General features: G+C 48.3%; 1 protein-coding gene across 14 annotated transcripts in view; it reads left to right on the top strand.

Annotated features, from left to right (window-relative positions):
• Positions 1 to 792: 792 nt before the first annotated feature.
• Positions 793 to 23,054, top strand: part of MFHAS1 (multifunctional ROCO family signaling regulator 1) — a 114,073-nt gene continuing 91,811 nt past the window's right edge. For all 14 annotated transcript variants that reach the window (XR_006201501.1, XR_006201496.1, XR_006201500.1 and 11 more), the window contains exon 1: positions 793 to 3,908. Coding sequence is in view for 2 of the 14 variants with exons in the window: in XM_042934419.1 (XP_042790353.1) it covers positions 911 to 3,908 (2,998 nt within the window). In the remaining 12 variants the exon portion in view is untranslated. The remainder of the gene's footprint in view (positions 3,909 to 23,054) is intronic.

Below are 23,054 nucleotides of genomic sequence, written 5' to 3'. Positions count from 1 at the left end.
CGGCCCCCGGACCCGACCCAGGAGGGGAGAAAAAGGAATCCTTAGAGGCGCGGGGCCAACAAAGAGCCAGACGCAGGCCAGCCCCACCGGGAAAACCCCGAAGCCCGGATCCGTAGCCAGGGCCGGCTCCCCGCGCGCGCCCGGCCGAGCGCGGTCCCCGTCCCGGGCCCGCACCCGCGGGCGCCTCCGGCCCCGCAGCCGCCGCTCGCCCAGCGGCTCCCGCCCCCGGGGCGGTGCCGGGAACACGCGGCGCCTCCGCCGGTCACGTGGGGGCCGCTCCGCCGGGCGGCGCTGCCGCTTCCCGATCGCGCCCTCCCAGCGCCGGGGACGCGGCGCTCGCGCTCCCGCCCGAGCCCGGGGAAAGCGGAGACAAGGAGGCGCCGCCGCCCCCTCCTCCCGGCTGCGCCCCGGCCCTGCGCCCGCAACATGCCGGCCGCGGAGCCGAGCGCCGCCCTCCTCCTGGAGCTCGCGGAGGCGACGACGCTGCCGGCAGCGGGGCCGCGGCTGCGAGGGTAGCGGGGCCGGAGTCGGCACCGAGGCGCCGCGAGGCGGGCAGGGCGGGAGGAGGAGCAGCAGCAGGCATCTTCCGCGGCGCGGCGGGCGGCGGCCCTGCTGCCCCGGCGCGCCCATGGCCGGGGCGCGAGGAGAATGCGAGCTGCGCTGCCCGCCGGCCGCCGCCGCCTCCCCCCGCGCCGCGCGCTCGGCGCCCCCCGGAGCTGCTCGCGTCGCCGCCGCCGCCCCCCAGCTGCGGGCGCCCCGCCGCTGGCTGCGCTAGGACCCTCAGCCGCCGGTCGCCGAGGGCTGGTGGGAAGGGAGGGGCGAGAGGGCCCGGGAGACTGGCGCCCGCCCGGGCGCAGCGCGGCATGTAGCTGCGGGCGCCGGCGCGAGGGTGTCGGCCCGGGGCCCCGCCATGGCTGGGAAGGACAGTGGGAACCTGAAGACGGTGAGGCTGTGGCGGGACGCCGCCCTGCGCGCCAGGAAGCTGCGGAGCAACCTGCGCCAGCTCACCCTCAGCGCGGCCGGGGGCTGCCCGGGGGCCGGCGCCGAGCAGCTCGACTCCCCCGACGCCCCGCAGCTCGTGCTGCCGGCCAACATCGGGGACATTGAGGTGCTGAACCTGGGGAACAACGGCCTGGAGGAGGTGCCCGACGGGCTGGGCTCGGCGCTGGGCAGCCTGCGCGTCCTGGTCCTGCGCAGGAACCGCTTCGCCCGGCTGCCCCCGGCCGTGGCTGAGTTGGGCCACCACCTCACCGAGCTGGACGTGAGCCACAACCGGCTGACCGCCCTGGGCGCGGAGGTGGTGAGTGCCCTGCGGGAGCTGCGCAAGCTCAACCTCAGCCACAACCAGCTGCCCGCCCTGCCGGCCCAGCTGGGGGCCCTTGCCCACCTGGAGGAGCTGGACGTCAGCTTTAACCGGCTGGCGCACCTGCCCGACTCCCTCTCCTGCCTCTTCCGCCTGCGCACCCTCGACGTGGACCACAACCAGCTCACTGCTTTCCCGCGGCAGCTGCTGCAGCTGGCGGCCCTGGAGGAGCTGGACGTGTCCAGCAACCGGCTGCGGGGCCTACCTGAGGATATCAGTGCCCTGCGTGCCCTCAAGATCCTCTGGCTGAGCGGGGCCGAGCTTGGCACCCTGCCCAGCGGCTTCTGCGAGCTGGCCAGCCTGGAGAGCCTCATGCTGGACAACAACGGGCTGCAGGCTCTGCCCGCCCAGTTCAGCCGCCTGCAGCGACTCAAAATGCTCAACCTCTCCTCCAACCTCTTCGAGGAGTTCCCTGCCGCGTTGCTGCCCCTGGCTGGGCTGGAGGAGCTCTACCTTAGCCGCAACCAGCTCACCTCCGTGCCATCCCTCATCTCGGGCCTGGGCCGGCTGCTCACCCTCTGGCTGGATAACAACCGGATCCGCTACCTGCCCGACTCCATTGTGGAGCTGACCGGCCTGGAGGAGCTGGTGCTGCAAGGGAACCAGATCGCAGTGCTGCCGGACAGCTTTGGCCAGCTCTCGAGGGTGGGCCTGTGGAAGATCAAGGACAACCCGCTGATCCAGCCCCCCTACGAGGTCTGTATGAAGGGGATCCCCTACATCGCAGCCTACCAGAAGGAGCTGGCTCATTCACAGCCGGCCGTGCAGCCCCGCCTCAAGCTGCTTCTGATGGGCCACAAGGCTGCGGGGAAGACCCTTCTCCGCCACTGCCTCACGGAGGAGAGAGTGGACGGAAACCAAGGAGGAGGGGACAAGGAAAAGAGCTACCCGCCTTCGGCTCCTTCTGTGAGCAAAGGCATCGAGGTGACCAGCTGGACGGCCGACGCTTCGCGGGGGCTGCGGTTCATTGTGTACGACTTAGCCGGGGATGAAAGTTACGAGGTGATCCAGCCCTTCTTCCTCTCCCCAGGAGCCCTTTATGTGCTGGTGGTGAACCTGGCCACCTACGAGCCGCCCCGCTTTCCCACCACCGTGGGCTCCTTCTTGCACCGGGTGGGGGCCCGCGTGCCTCACGCCGTGGTGTGCATCGTGGGCACGCACGCAGACTTGTGTGGGGAGCGGGAGCTGGAGGAGAAGTGCCTGGACATTCACCGCCAGATCGCCCTGCAGGAGAAGCACGACGCCGAGGGGCTGAGCCGGTTGGCTCGGGTGGTGGACGAGGCCCTGGCCCGGGACTTCGAGCTGCGCTCCGCCAGCCCCCACGCAGCCTACTACGGGGTTTCCGACAAGAACCTTCGGCGGCGCAAGGCCCACTTTCAGTACCTGCTCAACCACCGGCTGCAGATCCTCTCCCCGGTGTTGCCCGTTAGCTGCAGGGACCCTCGCCAGTTACAGCGCCTTCGGGACAAACTGCTCTCGGTGGCCGAGCACAGGGAAATCTTCCCCAATTTACACAGAGTGCTGCCTCGGTCCTGGCAGGTGTTGGAGGAACTGCATTTCCAGCCGCCCCAGGCGCAACGACTGTGGCTGAGCTGGTGGGACTCGGCTCGCCTGGGCCTGCAGGCGGGGCTGACCGAGGACCGGCTGCAGAGCGCCCTTTCCTACCTGCACGAGAGCGGCAAGCTGCTCTACTTCGAGGACAGCCCAGCCCTCAAGGAGCACGTCTTCCACAACCTCACCCGCCTCATCGACATCCTCAATGTCTTCTTCCAGAGGGATCCTTCCTTGCTGCTGCACAAGCTGCTTCTAGGGACCAGCGGCGAGGGTGAGGGCGAGGGGGAAAGTTCCCCGCCGGTGGCGGCGCCCACCCCGGGCCAGGAACTGCTCCGGACCACCCAGCTCCATCACTATGTGGAGGGCTTTCTGCTTCATGGGCTCCTGCCAGCCCATGTCATTCGGTTGCTGCTGAAGCCTCATGTCCAGGCCCAGCAGGACTTTCAGCTGCTGCTGGAGCTGCTGGAGAAGATGGGACTCTGTTACTGCCTCAATAAACCCAAGGGCAAGCCTTTGAATGGGTCCACGGCCTGGTACAAGTTCCCATGCTATGTGCAGAATGACGTGCCCCACGCAGAGGCCTGGATCAACGGGACCAACCTGGCCGGACAGTCTTTTGTGGCCGAGCAGCTGCAGATTGAATATAGTTTTCCCTTTACCTTCCCGCCCGGGTTGTTTGCACGCTACAGCGTCCAGATCAACAGCCACGTGGTACACAGATCGGATGGTAAACTTCAGATCTTTGCATATAGAGGGAAGGTTCCTGTGGTGGTCAGTTACAGACCTGCCAAGGGGGTCTTGCAGCCAGACACTCTGTCCATTGCCAGCCATGCCTCGTTACCAAATATATGGACGGCGTGGCAAGCCATAACCCCCTTGGTAGAGGAACTGAATGTCCTACTTCAGGAATGGCCTGGACTGCACTACACCGTGCACATTCTCTGTTCTAAGTGCCTTAAGAGAGGGTCGCCCAATCCACACGCTTTCCCAGGTAAGTGGAGAGAAAGACGTGGCTCTTCTGTGGGTAAGTGGAGAGAGGGACGTGGCTCTTCTGTGGTAATGTTTTAAGGTGCATTTTTTGAAGATGCCGGTGTTTCATTTGATCGACTGTTTGCTTAACCTCACAGGCTCTCCGGGAAAGTTTTTCAGTGTGAATGCAGGGGGGTTTAGGGACGAGCAAAAGAGAAATACAGTCGCCAGTGTCATACTCTCCTAATAAAAAAACCCAGACCTCAGAAGCGGGTTCCAGGCCCACTGTTGGATTTTGGATCTCCTTTTCCCTTTTCCCAATTCAGCCTGCCTTCCATGGAAGGAATTTCAGGTGGTTGAACAGAAGATGGATAGCTTCATGCTGAGCCCTGGCTTATTGTGCATATTAGACACATCTCTACGGGGTGCTCGCGGCTTGAGATGTCATTGTCATCATCTTTGGTTTAAATTCAGCGTAATCATAAAGTAAAAATTATCGCTCACTTTTCTTGGGAAATTCTAGAGAAGAATGTTTTGTAAATGGGGTGAATGATGGTTTAGTAAAGACAAAAATTTCAGTCTGTAATGCATGACTAAGTCCTGGGATCACTGTTGCCCAGCACACTCTAAGGCATGGAAGATAGATTACTGAAATCTCTGAGGGGAGTTTCCTCGGGTATTTCCTGCCAGTTTTGTGCTTTAGAGATGTCTAAAGGTTTGGTTTTTGCTAAGCGTTAGAGCTTTTTGGAAATACTTTGTGAGAGATGGAAGGGACAAAAGGCTGGCAAGAGTTTTATGGTTTTTTGTTTTTTTTTTTTTCCTTTTTCTCTTTTGGGGACTGTTTTGCAATAGACGTTTTTCTGTTTTACTTTTTTAAAGCATTGTAGGTGAGTGGGAGAATTCCAGAACTGGTGGTGTGGGATTTTTTGAGCCTGGTTAATTGATACCCTGAGTCTTTAGCTGGGAATGTGTCCATTTTTCACACTAGAGCATTCTTTAAACAACTCCGGCTTTTGGGGAGCAGGTATGGTTAACAGCATTCCAGGCGTCGTAGGGACAAGCCCAGTGACAGCATCATGGCCAGTTTCCCCCCCTCAGTCTCCACCCCCGGGGTACATTGAGCTGTGATGAAATGGAAGACCGCATGCCATTCTGATCTTTGTCCTAGTCTGAATGCAGCTCCTAATAGTGTCAGGAAGCAATCGGACACCAATATTTCCAAAGGTAACCTCTTCCTGCTGCCCTAGATCTAGGCTGAGTTTAATTCTTCAGCCTGAAAAAAGCCACCGTATTCAGTTACCGCCAGTCAATTGAGCTGTCCATTCGGAATGATTATCTGGTGTCATGTCATTGTCCGTGACTCTTCAGTTTGTTTTACATTTGCCTTGGTGCCTTCCTCATGAAAGCAAACACTTCTTTATTGTGTTACTAGATTGAAGAAAGTGGTTACGAGTTACATAGTCACAGAGTAGCTCATTGAAGGAGCTGCCCAAAGCTGATTCATAATCCAAAGATGAAGCATTAATAAATCTGTTCCTATCAACAAAGGGGAAGACACAGGTTATTGGACAAGCAAAGCTCCGGGCAGGGGAGTTCCAGGAAATTTGAGGAGTACACCATGAGGCCAGAATTTTTTCTTTTTTTTCTAACCTCAGATCTCCATTTTTTATTTTTAACAGTCATAAATTCCACAAGCAAAGCACGTACCGTGTGCCAGGCTACGGAAACCGAGAGCCCATTCTCTTGCTATTGTTTTGCCTGTGCGTCTTTCAAAGGAGGCACACCTGGTTTGCGATGTAGGCCGTAAGGAGAAGATGATTTTCTCAACGTAGAAAACAAATAAATGGTTGAAAACCATCGAATTGTATTATATATCGAGTAAGAGTAAATCATAAGTTGGTTTTGTGCTAGAGATTACGCACGTCTGGCTTATACATGGTCTGAGAACTAAGTTAATCTTTTTCGCTTCATTTAGGATTGTATTTCTTTGAAAAGTAGCAAAGGGCACAGAGTAGTGGAAAAAAATGATTATGGGTAATTCATGACATTAAGAAGACAGAGAAGTAACCGTATGGTGACAGATGTTAACTAGACTTACTGCGGCGATCATTTTGCAAGGCACGCAAACACTGAGTTGTTACGTTGTTTACCCAAAACTAATACTATACGTTAAATACACCCGTAAGTAAATAAATAAATAAGTAAATAAAAGAAGATGGGAAGAAACCCATTTTCCTCTTTCAGATTCGTCCGTGACAGCACTCATTTGATACTATTTGTTAACAATTCTGAAAGACTTGGGAAGAGCTGAGATAATAAATAACTAGAAGATATTGTAGGAACAGAATTATAATGTTGGGTGCTCAGTTAGTTAGGGGTGGTGCAGTCGGTTGGGCGTCCGACTTCAGCTCAGGTCACGATCTCGCGGTCCGCGAGTTCGAGCCCCGCGTCGGGCTCTGGGCTGATGGCTCAGAGCCTGGAGCTTGCTTCCGATTCTGTGTCTCCCTCTCTCTCTGCCCCTCCCCCGTTCATGCTGTGTCTCTCTCTGTCTCAAAAATAAATAAACGTTAAAAAAAAAATTTTTATAAAAAAAATATGTTTGAGCCCCTAGGTTTTATTAAAATGTATTTTAACTCAGCAGAAACTTTCTTTAATCTACTGGCAGCCCCTCGAAGTCTCTTTAAGAAGTCATTTTGCATTTTAGGGAAGTTAAAACAATTTGTTACTTAGTTTTACATTCAGTTAAAGTGTCAAACTCCCCTGTAAAGTCTTAACAATTTTAGATAGGATGGTGTGAAATTGAAGGAGAATGTTTTGTGGACCGTTTGCTTGTACATGTGTGAGGCAATTTTAAGTGGTTAGTTTTTAAAATCAGTACTTTTTAATACAAATGACTTGATCAAAAATCTGTCAGAGGAATTTGAGACCCATCAGAATGAAGTTTAGTGGGGAAAAAAATTCATTTATTGTTTTCAGTGGTGAAAGACTGGATTTTTAATTTTTTCAACTTTAGGACATTAAAATAAGTAGTAAATTACTGTCTCCCTTGATTTTATACAAAAAAAATGTAAAGTTGCACTACAATCTCTTAAAGTTTATTTTGGCGGGGAGGGGGAGGGGGGGAGTCTGTTTTGGCCCCGTTCAATGTCAGTAGGGCATTGCATTTTCTGGCCTGAGCTGCACCAATGTCATTGACCTAGACAGACATAGTGCTGGATTTCTCTTTTCTGATTTTAGTCTACAAAAGAAATGTGATGTTTTGGAAAATCCTCAGTCAACAACCACTTGGCTTTAAAAGTTCTAGTGAAAAAAAGATCCACTTATGTTGTTAGAGAGATTATCTACGTATCTTATTTAAGATGAAAGCATTGGGGCACCTGGGTGGCTCAGTTGAGCATCTGACTTCGCAACAGGTCACTATCTCACGGCTCCTGAGTTCGAGCCCCACATCGGGCTCTGTGCTGACAGCTCAGGGCCTGGAGCCTGCTTCTGATTCTGTGTCTCCCTTTCTCTCTGCCCCTCCCCTGCATATGCTCTGTCTCTTTCTCTCCCTCAAAAATAAATAAACATTAAAAAAATTTTTTTTTAATTAAAAAAAAAAAAGACAAAAGTGTTGAGTGACAAGAGATGCTTTTGGAAACTCGGAAGAGGTTAGATAGATCCTAAGTGTATGGGCACATGTTTGCCCGCTTTCACCAGGTACTGACCTGCCAGAATCGGACAGCCAAGTTTCCTCCTCGTGACTTGGTGGGATGTTCTTGTCCTGGAATGGAGTCTCTTCTTGTGGAATATTTATTCATGCTTTTGTTCTTTTACCAGCATGCTATCCAAGCCAGAAGCACTGACTACTCCTTCGGTTGGATGATGCATGGCACATTGAGTAAGATGTGGAAGCCAGGATATAGGTCTGAGCAAGACTCTAGTCCCTTGAGAGTCTGTGCAAGTGATTGAGTGAACGAGGTGCGTTTTTAAATTGGAAGAGTGGGCCTTTGTGAGTTGAACTTGGTGTGAATGTAGTTTTTCACTAAATATCCTGTTCTCCAAATCATTAAAGGTCCTGTGTAGGAATAATTAGGAAGCAACCCAGGGCAGGAGACAGACTTCCCACATGGTCGTCTTTATATTTGGTCTGTCTTATTCAGTCAGTGACCTGATGCCTTTCTCCGTCTCCTGAGTGCTTTGTGCCCCTGTTCTGTTTTTTGCACGCTGTATACCTCTGAGGCATCCAGCGTATTCTGCCTTGCTCTGCTGGTGTTTCTGTGTGTCACAAGATCTCTTTGATTAGGTGGTCCACTTGCTTCCTCTGAGCAGGAGACCTGCCTGAGGCTTGGTGGCTTTTTGTAAGAGCCTCTCAGATGTTTGCAGAATGATTGTTTGGTCTTTTGTGAGAAATACCTTTTTTTTTCTTTGTTATTCACGTACTCTGTCAAATTCCCAGGTGGCCCCCGTAGTAGTGATCATCTTGCTTTGTCCTGTGTCCCAACTTCCCTCCTCTGCCCCACAAACGTCCCTCTGGTGTTTCCATTGTGTCTGCATTACTGGTCTTTCCCTTGAATGGGCCCTTCATTGTGACCACTGAAGCAAAGGAGAATTCTTGCCTTATTATAGCTCAGTTTTAGAGTTACTGGAATCTGAGCATGACCTAGTTGTTTGGATTGAATTAGTCATTGTTTTTAATTTCACAAAGGTTATTAAATATCTTTTTAGTTTAGCTTTATTAACATTGATGCCTCTTGGCTTTTATTTTGTGAACTGTCTTCTTTGAACTCTGGAGGGCTTTGTTTCATATAAAAATCAAAACCTTAATCATGCAGTGGGAGAAAGAAATACCATGAAAAATAGAATTCAAAGACTTGAGAGGCCTTGGGAGTATTCAGATTATTTTAAGTATTAGGTGCCTCTTCTTTAGACTCTAGAACAGAATTTCAGGCCCATCTCTGCACAAGTAGTTTAGAATTTCCCTAGAGAAAGTATTTTTTATTCGTGAGCAGATGTTTTATGTCATATTCCGCTGTCTGCTCGTCTTACTCCCCAGTAAACCTCTTCTTTTTGTTCTTAGTCATTTACTTCATTTTAACATGCAAAAGGTCATCTTGGGGATTAGGTGAGAGAATGCGCTGGGGAAAACAGTTGTTTTCCTGTGTCTGTGGAGAAGCGAGGGAGGGGGCTTCTGTTCTATAATACAGGACAGGAGGGGTGCAGGCTGATATCGGGGTGAACATTTCTGGTTGCTTTCTCCATTCACCCATTAAGTTGCTTCTCTCCATGGAAGCCTGTTTTGATTAAGGACCTGGTCATCCATCTAGTAGGATGCTGTTTTTAAAAAGCCAGGGCAGGTGCTGGCCTCCTCCCTCTCCCTCTCTTGGCTCCTGAGGCTTTGCAGTCCTGTGGCCCGGGGTGGAAAGGAGAGTGGCTCTGTGCTTCTGGGCTCTGTGGAGAGCACCCTAGTAGGGTCTGCTTGGGGCAGGCCCAGGCATCTTGTTGCTCTCCCTGGTTCGGCCGCTCTGATTGCAAAACCAGTTCCCGGTGGTTGTCAGGTTGACGTTTCTCTGGGGGCTGGCTACCTTCACTGTAGTGGGTTGGGATGGGGAAGCCCCATTTTGGCCTGCATTCCCTAGTTATGCTCTAGCATTGAAGAAGCTGTCCCCTGATCCGTACTTGGCTTCTCACATCCGGGCAGCCGGTAGAACCCAGAGCAATCCGCAGGCACCTCGGACAACCCCAGAACACGTATGATGACGTGTTTTCCGTAAAGACTCTTCCTCCCATGTAAGGTATGGCGGTACATACTATGTAAGGTATGACAGAACCACATGGCTATGGTTCTGTCCCTTCCTCTGAGCTCTGACGTTTCCTATGATGGCACAGCGCTCCCGGACATGGCCAGGTGCAAGGCTGAGACGGTTGAAGGTGTTCAATAGAGATTGATTACTTTTCAAGAACTCAAGAAACTCTAGTGTTCCATAATCGATTCCTTGGCAAGGTGCTTTTTTGGGTTGTTTATGATGTTCTGGGTCTTAAAGTGTGTATTTTAAGGTAAACGTATACCATTTTCCTGTGTGATGTTTCCGGCACCTGTATTCCTGCCTCCTAGCTCCTACAGGAATGGGGGAGGGGTGGGCATAGGAGCAGCTTACTGGGAGGTCAAGGTGAACAAGTGCAGGAACCAGCTTCAGAGAGCCCTCTTCCACCCGATCTCACGTTTGCTCCCGTCGAGTCAGTGAGCCCTGCCCGCCCCCCCAAGCGGACTGTTCCCTAACTCGCTCCTTCTGACTCACCCCCAGCCCCCCCTTGACATTGTCCTCTAGACAAAGTGTAGAAGGTGAGGAGAGTGCAGGTGTGGTGCTGGTCCAGGAAGGAAGACGTTTTCCATGGTTCGTACCAGCCGTTTGCCTTCTTCCACCGGCTGTTGCCTTTTCCGTTCCGGGTTAGGGGTGTGGGTTTGAGTTCCTGGAAGGCGGAAGAGTTGCTGGCTGTGATGAAGGCAGATACGTTTTGGCATGGACCGTGCTGTGGATAAGAACTCCTAGCACCTGGGTGGCTCAGTTGGTTGAGCGACCGACTTCGGCTCAGGTCATGATCTCGCAGTCTGTGAGTTTGAGCCCCGCGTCGGGCTCTGGGCTGATGGCTCAGAGCCTGGAGCCTGTTTCGGATTCTGTGTCTCTCTCTCTCTCTCTGCCCCTCCCCCGTTCATGCTTTGTCTCTCTCTGTCTTAAAAATAAATAAACATTAAAAAAAATTTAAAAAAAAAAAAAAAGAAAAGAACTCCCAGACCCCGCTGCCTGCTCACGGGCGTGTTTGTGGAGAGGGAGGAGGAAACGTCTTTAGTTATTCTCAGTTTGGGCACGGAATGCTTGAAAACATTTTCTCGTCTTTCTCAACATACTCTCTTAGCTGAACATTCTGATACTTCGTTTCTTAAAGAGTAAATTGGTGAAAAACCATCAGCATCCTTTTTTTCTTTAGTCTTGTATTTCCAGAAGGCAAAGAATACAAAAGGAGAAGAAGGTTCCTGAGTTTGAGCCCCGTGTGGGGCTGTCTGCAGTCAGTGCAGAGCCCGCCCTCTGTCTCCCTCTGTCTGACCCTCCCCTGCTTATGCTTCGTGTCTCTCAAAAATAAATATTAAGAAAAAAATCCACATAACAGGAAATTAACTCCTGTTAAGTGAACAGTCCATGGCATTTAGTGCATTCACGTTGTCGTGGCCCCCACATGGGAGGTCAAGTGCTTCCGGAGGCAAGGCGCAGGTGAGGTTGCTGGCTTCCTTCCTGGGCGAATGGACTGGAAATTCTCTTGTCAGGTTCTTTGTAGCAACTTTGCTTTTAAGGCACGAATTGAGGAGAGTAGGGCTTTTTAGGCCAGGCTCTGAGATGCCACGTTGATGAACATCTAACATGGTTGCATCCGGAATCCTCTTACTTGGCGTCAGTGAGAGGAAGAAAGTAGTTCCTGGGCCTTCCGGTCTGTTCTGTGGCATTTGTGATCTCATGGGGTCTGACGATAAAGAACACATAGAAGAGGAGCGCCCCTAAGTACTGTGCAATCACAGTCTTCTGTGCAGTGCTGTTTCTCTACAGAAATTTTGAGTAGCGCTCTGGAACAATTTGCAGAACCATAGGCAGATATGAGTTAAGGAGATGGAGTAGCATGGAGACAAAAATTAGGTTATTAGCAGATTAGACGGCCAAGTGTACTGTAAGTTTATTAGCCGGATTCTGTCATTAATCACTTGAAGACCTGCTGTGTACAGAAGTCTGTACCGAAATAGGAGTTGGAGGAGAATAAAATAAGTATATGGCCTAGGCCATGGGGAGCTGAGTTGGGATTTGGGGCTTATTTATTTATTTTGAGAGAGAGAGAGTGGGGGAGGGACAGAGAGAGGGAGAGAGTGAATCCCAAGCAGGCTCCACACTGTCAGCGCAGAGCCCAACGCGGGGTTCAAACTCACAAACCGTGAGATCATGATCGGAGCCAAAACCGAGAGTCGGATGCTTAACCGACTGAGCCACCTTGGCACCCCGGTTGATACAATTTTTGATTCTCCTGTATATGGAATCGGACTACATGTGGAGAAATTCATTTGCCGGTTTGAATCATTACTGAGAGGAAGAACCTGGCTTTTGATTTCTCCAGAAGAAAAATGTGATTGTACTGAGGAAAAAATGTCCTCATACTTTGAATTTGCTTGGCAGAGAGGAGTAGGTGGAGAGTAATGCCCGAGCCATTCTCTTCCGTTGGCTTCCAGTTTGGATCACTCGTTTGCAAGAAATTGCAGGCAGATCTGGAGAGGATGCTGAAAAAAGACAATGCATGGTACCCGAGGCTTTCTAAAAACTTTGAAAACAAATCTGCTTTTTTGAGGAGGAATAATGGCTCCTCATCAGGGACCTTCACATCTCTCAGAGTCGTTTATGGATTTGCTTCCTTTTGAGAGAGATCAAAGTGATCAGTCATTTCTGACACCAAAGATTTATGAACACCGACTCTGAAGACGGTGCAAATTAAATGGGATGCTGCTATAGTAAAAATATATGGCTGCTGCTTATAGGTTTCTTTGTTGGAGGATGCTTTGTCGAGGCAGCTTTCTGTTGTCAGCATGTTCAATGTTGAGGGAATTAAAGAGTTAATTTTCTTAGATCCACTCCACCTTTAAAATGAAGGACTTATATTAGTACCGTGTTACAGGGGTAGCGAATTGAGGGGGAGTAGAGCAAACCTCTTTCTTTACTTTTCTTCTTCTTCTTTTTTTTTAGGGAGAGTTTTAAAAAATAGTAATGGAGAGAGAAAATAAAATCAGAAAAATGATATTTCTTTTTTTATATAAAATTTTTTCAATGTTTATTTTTGAGAGAGAGAGAGAGAATGAGAGAACAAGCAGGGGAGGGGCAGAGAGAGAGGGAGACACAGAATCTGAAGCAGGCTTCGGGCTCTGAGCTGTCAGCACAGAGCCCGATGCGGGGCTCGAACCCACGAACCCTGAAATCATGACCTGAGCTGACATCGGTCGCTTAACTGACTGAGCCACCCAGGTGCCCCAGAAAAATTCTGTTTCTCCCAGGGTCTGTTGTTTGATTTAGCAACTTCTTTTGTTGTTTCGGTAAGATTTTTATTTTTCATGCCATAAAGGCTATCATTGTATTAATCATCACGCCAGACTTTCTAAGGGGACGAGGTCGGAAGCCCGTGAGATGCAGGCCCTCTCTTGAGTTCCCACCTGTTCTAGAGAGTGCTAAGTGCTTCTCATGGGTGATCTCATTTAATCCTCCCAGCAACCCTGGGGGGTAGGTGTTATCACTGTCCTCATGTGGAGGTGGAGAAACTGAGGCTTAGAAAGTTAGTGACTGCCCCGGAGTGAGAGCACTCTGGGGTTTCAGCCCTGACCTTCTGCTCCTACCCTCTGTCCTGCTCTGGTCCTACGGTTAGGCTGCAGACTGCCTTCCAGCATGCACGGACCCCCCTCTTCTCCCCTCTTTCCTGGATGCCCCATCCTGTAGCGCCGAGTGCTGGGCCTGTGGGGTCTGCTAATGCATGGGACCTGCCCTTGTGGAAATCAGCAGAGGTCACAGTCAGGTGCTGGGGAGAGGTGGGGTCTCAGAGAGGGGTTCCCAAAAGGACCACAGTGCAGGTGAGCGTTTAAAGGGTGATTTCCAGTTAACCACATGAAGGAGTGGGGGAGGGTATTTCAAATTAGAATGGGATTTAAAAAGTTGGAGGCGGAGGGTGATACAGAGTTCAGTGTGCCATGCCTGGGGGTGGGCATGTGTGCACGAAAGCACTTAGCCGTCTTATTAAGGAAGAGGCTTCTTTAATTAAGTCACACATATGAACTGATAAGAAGTTTGCTGGTGACCATGGCTGGTCCAAATGTTAGAGTTTTGGAAGCTTCGTTCCTATTCTATCAGGCAGGGCTATGTTCAGAGTATGGTAGAGCTTTATGGCTGGAGAATGGCAGGGTCATTTCAAATGACTTGCTCAGACTTATAATCAAGTTGTTGCTGGGCCGACAGAACACCTGTCCTAGGGATCCATCTCTGAGCGTGCCACTGGTTACTTTCTCCAGGTCTGAGAACCGGCAGGAAAAGAGAGTTGGTTATTCTAACAGCCAGATGGCCTCATGCCTCCATAATCCCTGGAAATGTATCCGAGAACACCGATTTTCCTTCCTCTTAGTCTTAACCATAACAGATTCTGCAGTAGAGGCAAATTGGGCTGTAACACAATTAGCATTTGATTGTGGACTGAATTTCAGTATCTTACCTTTGTGTTTTTTTGGGACATCACAGGCTGAAAATATTGTTTTTATGAATTTTGCAGTAATGGAATACTGTATTCCGTGCATTTCATTTGTTTGGACACCACTCCCCACACTCTGACAGTGTTTTCTCCCGTGTTTCGTTGTAATCCTTCGACTTTGTCTTTCCTTGCCTCTTAATTGATCAGAATATACTCAGTTACATTTTAATTGGAATCCTAGGAAGTGCAAGATACTTTAAATGTTTGATTTATATTTTGTTCATATTTACTTTATATCTTGACTTGAAATACCTGAATTTTCTGTGGCATTTAAAATTTTTTTTTTAACGTTTTATTTATTTTTGAGACAGGGAGAGACAGAGCATGAACAGGGGAGTGTCAGAGAGAGGGAGACACAGAATCTGAAACAGGCTCCGGGCTCTGAGCTGTCAGCACAGAGCCCGACGCAGGGCTCGAACTCACGGACCGTGAGATCATGACCTGAGCCAAAGTCAGACGCTTAACTGACTGAGCCACCCAGGTACCCCTCCTGTGGCATTTTAAAATGGAAGCCTTGCAATACGGTGGTTAGATGCAAGGGCCCTTGAGTAGATGTCTGCTTTGGAATCCCTGTTCCCCCTGCCAGTTAGCTGTGTGATTTGGGGCATCATTATAGTCTCTGTGTCACAGGGTGGTCCTGAGATTGGGTTAGTACATGTAAAATGCCTAAAACAATGCTTGACGTATGGCAAGAGCTCAATAGATGTTAGCTGCTGCTACTGTTTCTGCACTTATTCTAGAAAGCACAAGTCTAAACATATATTTGGAAATCTCATTAGCTGTGGATGAAATTCCCCTTTTTTGGGGGAAGGAGTGTAAGTATAGCACAATCCCTGTTCATAAACACTGTATGCTCTTTTGAACATGCTTTTTTCCCCTTTATTAAAACATAGATTTGAGGGGTAAAGGGGAAAAAATTCGATATTGTGACTGATATCTAATATAACTATTTAACACAAGTTACTCTCTTTTTAGTCCCCCTTCCTTTTTTTTAAGTTGATTTATTTATTTTAAGACAGAGGGCGCATGTGCATAGGCATGCATGAGAGCTGGGTAGGGGCAGAGACAGAGGGAGAGAGAAAATCCCAAGCAGGCCCCTTACTGTCAGCACAGAGCTCAATTCAGGCCTGTCTCACCAACCATGAGATCATGACCTGAGCTGAAACCAAGAGTCGGACGCTTAACCAACTGAGCCACCCAGGTGTCCCAGTTTTTTCCCCCTTAATTTTCAATTTATTAAAATATGTAGCTGTAATCACATTGTATAAATAATTTAAATATTGTTTTTTTAACCTAAGTAAGCCGTCGTGAATATGGTTTCATATTATTGGTATCTACGTGATAATTACAAACGCTTGCATAACAATACATCAAGGGGATTTTTACCTTTGTTAATTTCACCACTGGACTCTTAAGTTGTTTCAAGTTTTTGTTGTTACGAGTAATTCTCCGATGACTGTATTTCGAGTAATTCTCTGATGACTGTATTTCTTTATAAAAGCTCTTTCTTATTCGGGCAGTAATCCCCAGAGTGGAATCATTGAGTCAAAGGCGAGGAATGCCTAAGGTCTAGTACATGTCACACTGCTTCCCACGAGGGGCCACAGTTCATTCTCATACCTGCTGAGGACACCACATTGATCTCACTGTACTTCCTCAGTATTGGGTATCGTCTTAAAAATGCACTAACATTTGATGGAAGACAATGTCTCACTGATGGTCAAAACTTTATTTCATGAATATGAATGTTTTCCTCTAGGAATGTTGCCTGATTGTGTTGCTTCTTTTGTGAATTGTTTAATAATATCTTTCAGCATCAGCTTAGTGGTATTTTTATTTTTCTGATTTTAATCACAGTGATTTCTTATTTCTTATCATTACAGGCTTCAATTTATATGAACTCTTTATAAATGTTAAATATAATAACCTTTTGCTCTCACACATAAGGTATTTATTTTCCAGCATGTTTGCCCTTTCGAGTTTAAAAAATTTCTGATGTTTTAAATTTTATTCAGTACATGTCTTGATCACTTCCTCGTGATCAAATATAATACCATTATCATTTTTCTAAGTACAGGGAAGTAACAACAGAAGGATTCACACGGGGAACCGTAATATCTCCACCTGTATAACCTCTACTGACAATCAAAAACTAATACCTGTATATGGATGTTATGTTTAGGAGCAGAATCCCATCTCTCATAACCCTAACCCTAACCCTGAGTTCTCTTTCTTCTCTGGAAAATGTTTCTTGTGAATTCTTCCAAGAAAAAGAAAGCATATGTTTGCATATGTATATATATATATGCCTGTGTGTGTGTATAACATATATATGACATATATATGTTACATATATTTTTTATGTTCTTTTTTAAAAAATGTTTATTTTTGAGAGAGAGAGTGTGTGTGCAAGTGGGGGAAGGGCAGAGAAAGAGGGGGACGAAGGATCTGAAGTGATCTCTGTGCTGACGGCAGAGAGCCCAGTGCGGGGCTCCAACTCACAAACGTGAGAGCGTGACTTCAGCCAAAGTTGCCATTTAACCGACTGAGCCCCTCAGGCACCCCTGCATATATTTTAACCTGAAAAAGATAATGCTGCACTCATTGTTTTGCACCTTGCATTTGGCCAGCTAAAATTGCATTTTGGAAATGCTCTCATATGAGTAGTTTTAGACCTGTTGTATGTTTGTATATCAGTCATATTCTACCAATGGATGTCCTATATTGAAAAACCTTGGGTTCTTTCAAGCTTGTTTTATAAATTTTATGCTAAGTAAATGCTTCAGTTTCCAGCATCTTGAGAAATACTCCCTTTTATTTCCTTCAGGGTTGGTAATCCAGCTCTGTGCTCAGAACACTGTTGAGATACAACTACAAGACGATGAATCTCTGAGTCTGAATGGTGGGCCTCCAAAGGGGGCTTGGAAAAAAAATAAAAAGGGGCTTGGGAGTTATAAAAGTTTAACTTTGTGATCTAAAATAAGGGCAGTCTTTTTAATGGACTTTTGTGATGCCTATTGGAATACCATTGTTTTCAGCACTATTATGCATTTCTCAGCATCACTCGTCCATTTTATTATTATTTTTTAAGATTTTATTTTTTAAGTTCTCTCTACATGCAACATGGGGCTCGAACTTACAACTCTGAAATCAAGAGTCTCATGCTCTGTGGGCTGGGCCAGCCAGGCAGCCCTAATTCATCCATTTTAATGTGATGGCGTGTTTAGATATAGCAATACTGACAAACCTTGCATCTCTCCAAATAAATTTTCCACTGGTCAAAATAAGATAGTGGTGGCAAGAATAATGCTGTGTCCATGTGAGAAATGAATACAAACATGAGTGATAATGAACTGTATTTCATTGACCCAAAACATTAGTTCTCCTTTCTTTTTTCTTTTTTTAAAGTTTATTTATTTTCAAGAGAAAGAGAGCACAAAAGCATGTGTGAACAGGAGAGGGGCAGAGAGAGAGAGGGAGAGAGAGAATCCCAAGTAGGCTCCATGCTGTCAGCGCAGAGCCTGATGCAGGGCTTGAACTCACAAACTGTGAGATCATGACCTGAGCCTAGGTCAAGAGTCCGATGCTTAACCAACTAAGCCACCCTGGTGCCTCAAAAAACATTGCTTCTCCTTTCTACCTCCACTGTCACCTAAAGAAAAATCTGCCTGTGCCAGTGGGACAGTTTTCATTTCTGTCCTGTAACTAGTCCTAGAGTTCCAGAACATTGTGTTTTCTAGACCTCAGCTTGGTTGTTATGCATAGCAAGTGTACCCTGGATGTTTTATCCTGGTACAAGTAGGGGTTCAAACTTTCTTTTTTTTTTTTTTTTTTTTTTACGTTTATTTATTTTTGAGAGACAGAGCACAAGTGGGCAAGGGGCAGAGATAGGAGGAGACACAGAATCCGAAGCAGGCTCCAGGCTCTGAGCTGTCAGCACAGAGCCTGATGCGGGGCTTGAACTCGTGAGCCGTGAGATCATGACCTGAGCTGAAGTCAGGCGCTTAACCGACTAAGCCACCCCGGCACCCCGGGGTTCAAACTTTTAAGAGATGAGCTGAACTGTTCACTCTTCTGTGTGTGTAATGAGTAAAGAATGGTTGGGGTGACTGGGTAGCTCAGTTGGTTGAGCATCTGACTCTGGATTTTGGCACAGGATCCCAGGGTCATGGGATCAAGCCCTGCGTCAGGCTTCCCGCTCAGTATGGAGCCTGCTTAAGATTCTCTCCCTCTCTCTCTCTCACTCTCTCTCCTCCTCCTCTGTCCCTCTCCCCCTGGTCACACACACACACACTCTCTGTCTCAAAAAAAAAAAAAAAAAAAAAAAGGATAACCCCAGCACAATAAAATGTGTTTAAACTGTAAAAACAGTAAAGAATTCAATCCTGTTAGGGTTGCTTTTGCATTTAAAAGATACTTAGTTGTCTGTTTTGCTTCAAGCTAACAAAACTGGCAATCATTTTCTTAGAGACAGAAAATTTTTAACAGGGCTCATTGAAGGGTTTGGTCTTTAAAATTCTCCATCTCATACTAACTGTCCCAATCCATGCAGACGGTGTGGAGAAGAGTATGCCTACCACATTTTTCTGAGCATCTTGTTAAAAAATATGTATTTGCTGGGATGCTCTTGACCTACCTTGTCTGCACATTGGCCAGGCATTGCTGTGGGCTTGTTGCTCGTGAATTGTATGGGGAAGAATGGAAAAGAGAGATACGAATTTTCCAGAAGACCACTGTAATGCCCAAACAGCTCAGCGGTCTGCTGAGAGCTGGGCCATTCTGTGCCCAGGGCACAGTAACACAAAAATGGGATGCAAAGCCCCCTTAGGATGCATCTGTCCCTGTCGCTAAGATTGCTCACCCCCAGATGGCTGATGAGTGGCCCAACCCTCTCTAGATAGGGGCAGGTGTTCTTTTGAGTTTATTTCTTTTATTAAAGCCTCTGTGACTACGTATGCCTTTTCCCTTCCCCAAGAAAAACATATGCGTGCCCTCTGGTTACCATGTAATATAATGTGCATTCTCCCTGATTACTACATTGTTTCCACCTTTTTTTTTTTCCTTTGGCACAGAGAAAAGGAAAATTCACTTATTTTCTGTTTGGTCCTTGTAGGAATTTGCCTTGGAGGCTGTCGGGCTAGGCTTTACTGCAGGGGGACAGTTGATCAGATCTGTGTTAGCCTCTCAGCTACTTTTTGAAAACTGTTCATGTTTCCAAGCCTTGTCTGTGTGACAATGGTGCAGCATTTAAAGCTTACCCCAATGGCAGGGGTGACTGCATCTTGTTGATTACCAGGGCTGTTAAAAGTCTCTCGCCGAGACAAGTAAACAAAAACCAAAACAACAACCGGGTGACCGTTTCTGGACCTGCTAGGCTGCCATGTACCTGGCCCCAGGTGTTCCCCCCCCCCCCCCCCCCCCACCTCCGGTGCAGGCCGTCCCTATGCGCAGTCCGCGAATCTTCTGATTTATTGTGCCCTTTGTGATCTGAGACACATTCATTCATGGGGGGATTTCCCTTGAATGCAGAGCCCGCTGTAGACCAGGAGGAAGAATCAGGAATTAGAATGGGGCACATTGTTCTTTGTTAGAAAAGCATCCTGGTTCTTCAGTTGTAGACAAATATTTGCTTTCGAAGAATCTGGTGCACGTCGGTGGCTTTGTTCACATCCACGCGTAAACACACGCTCTGTCGCCTCCCAAGGATGCAGACACACGCGTCACCCGGATAATACAATGCTTGGAATCTGGGTGTGCGCTACTTAAAGTACGAATAGCCTCCCACCTCTGTCTCTTCCCCCCACCACCTTTAGCTCGTTTCTGTAACGGGAAAGATCTTCACCCCAAGGAGCCTACATAGCATCCTGTGGAGGGTGACGTAGGACAAGTGTCCCATTAGCTATAGCTAGAGATGAATCCTGCCAGGCAGCTTTCTTGCATTATGCCACGGCAGCATCAGAGAGAGAGGCCTTGCATCTTTAATCTTTCAAAGCCAGCAGATTAGGGAGTAAAGAAGCCTGCACCCCTGGGGAGCTTCCCTGAGCCTCGGTTTCTTCGTGGGTACACGAGGAGAAATCATCCTCACCTTCCCTTAGCATTTGTTCCTCCTCTCACAGCCTCCTTAGATGTTGTGAAGGTTGAATGGATCCGTGGATGCCAAGTATCCAGGGTAGTTTTGCCAGACAGTCAGTGCTTGATAAATGTTAGCCCATGATCCCCGTTCATGGTGAGGAGCACCGAGGCGTAGGGCAGCGGAGTGACTTAGCCAGACGTACACAGTATGTGCCAGGGCCCAGGCTCTCCTCCTCCAGAAAATATGCCATTTGTTACCACCCTGTACTGCCTTTCAGGAAAATGCTAGCTTTCCACCTGCCAAAAATGGGTGGTTGGTTGAATGACCAATGGAATAACGTGCAAAACGCATGAGTGTTCAATTCCATAGTGCTGGACGACGAACATCACCTGATGCTCTGTAATGATGCGGCGTTGGGCAGGTGATGGGGAGTCAGAGGTGATGGAGGCCCTGATCCCAGGCATCTGCAGTCTGGGCAAAGCAGACAAGCAGTATACATATGGCGAACAGGCCGCAGGAGCCAGAGGAGGGCTGAGGTGGGGGAGCTCCCTGGAGCCAGGCGGGCAGGGCTGGATGTGTGAGGACAGGTCTCCGGCAGGGCAGAGGTGGTGCTAGGGGACTTTCCGACAACCACCAAGGCCACTGGAGTGTCAGAGAGTAGGGGTGGGGGGAAGAAGGTCAGACAAATGACTGGACTGGAGTCTGCTCTTTTACTTAATAGTGCACATGACATGTAAATATTTTTTTAATCTTTTTTTTTTTTTTTTTTTTAGAGGGAGAGACAGGGCGCAAGTGAGTGAGGGGCAGAGGGGAGGGGGGACAAGCAGGGCTTGCTGGAAGCAGGGCTCAAGCTCACCCAATTGGGACTCTGACTCACAAACCGTGAGATCATGACCTGAGCCGAAGTCAGATGCTTAACTGCCTGAGCCACCCAGGTGCCTACCATGTAAATATCTTTTAGCCTGTATACCCGATTAGCTAAAATTCGTGACAGAATTATGGGCAGCTCAATATAAAGCTATTTTTATTTGATTTGATGGTTTTTCCCCTCCCTGGGGGGAGAGGGAAATATTCAAGGGCTAAACAGGGGTGTGTCAGGTTCACCTTTTGTAACCACTCAGGGCAGCATGGAAGATGGGCTTGAATGGAGTAAGAAAGGAGTTGGGGGGGGGGCACTCTGAGGTAAATCTAATAACAGGAAGTGATGTAGGCCCTTGGGAAGGAAGGGAACAGTCCAGGATGTTAATGAGGAGGTCTTGGGCCTCTCTGCCTGGCCCTGAGATCTTGAGATACGCCAAGTAACCTTCCTGGGCTTCTGTTCCCTGTGTGTGAGGTGGAAAGCGTATCTCCGTGATTTGGATGAATGGGATGGAATAAATTTGAACCACACTGGGGCATTTGTTCTTAAAACAGAAAGCAGAAGTGATTTGATAAGATTAATTTCAACAGGACTGTTACGTGTTGCTTGCTTACTTAATTGGTTTATTAGGGTTGTTTAGCCACCCTCCTGTGATGGATACCGAGCGAATCCTAGAAGATTTATGGTCTTTGGATCATGAGTAATGTCATTTGCAGAAGACTAAAGTTCTCCATTAGTTCTTGAACTTGGACGGGTTGTGTAGGAATAAGAGACTTTATAAATATCTGGGAACCTTTTGCCACCTTAAAATATTGAAAGGATAAATGGGGCTGATGGCAGCTTGCTTCGCATCATGAATTATGTATGCAGCGTGCCCCAGGGTTCTTTATGGCCGTGCATAACGAATCACCTTTTGTTCTAGCTTATTTTTAGTGGTGGTGCTTGTCAAAGAAGAGGTCAAAGCAAACATATTACCAAGATCTGTTTGGTCCGGGATGATCGTCTTTTGCCACCCTCTTCTGTTATTGCTTTTGTCGGTGCTTTGTTTACTCTTTTTCGAATAGGTCTGCAGTAGGGTGGGGTTTGGGGAGAGTGGGAGGAGAAGGCCCCCGGTGTTGACAGCTGCGGGTCGGGCTAATGGCAGAGCACAGAGCAGGCACACCCCTTCTGGGTTCGCTGCACTTCTAACGTGGCTCTCTTCTTGCCCCCTTCTTCCTCCTCGCCGTGCCCTCTTTTGTTCAGTTTTTATTTTTTTAATAAAGAAAATATGGTATATTTATTTATTTTGAGAGAGAGAGAGAGAGAAAGAGAGCGAGCGAGTGAGCGCACATGGGAGGGGCAGAGAGAGAATCCCGAGCAGGGTCCGCACTGTCTGTGCAGAGCCCCACGCGGGGCTCGAACCCACAAACTGGGAGACTGTGACCTGACCCGAAATCAAGAGTCAGATGCTTAACCAACCGAGCCACCCAGGCACCCCTCTCTGTGCCCTCTTTTAAATTCGTCAGGGCACTGGGCCCCACCAAGATCTTAATGCTCTGTGTAAAGCAGGTTGGGCCTTAACTGCTTTTTAACCTAATAATAAATACAATAAAATGGAATAAATTATTAAGAACACGCCCATGGTCTGTTCTCCCACTAATTTTCTCCCGACTCTAGATGCCATTAGAGAGGATGAAAAGTTAGACCCCAAAGAGTCTCCTCACTTGTGGGGACGATCCGAAGCAAACATCTGAATGGTTGGGAGCGGCTCCGCATTGAGGCAAAGCCCGAGGCCTCTGGTCACCCCTTGAAGTTCACATCTACGGAGGGCTGGTTCCGATGTATCAGTCAGTTCCATTTCATGGTCAGTTGAAAAATGTTGGGGCCGGTCTTCCCAGTGGTTAATTATGGTTTTAGCTTATACTAAGTTAAAAAAACAAATCCTTGCCAGAGAAATGATGGAG

This window comes from Panthera leo, chromosome B1 (genome assembly GCF_018350215.1).
Source record: "Panthera leo isolate Ple1 chromosome B1, P.leo_Ple1_pat1.1, whole genome shotgun sequence".
Lineage (NCBI taxonomy): Eukaryota > Metazoa > Chordata > Mammalia > Carnivora > Felidae > Panthera > Panthera leo.
This window is presented reverse-complemented; position numbering and strand designations above follow the sequence as displayed.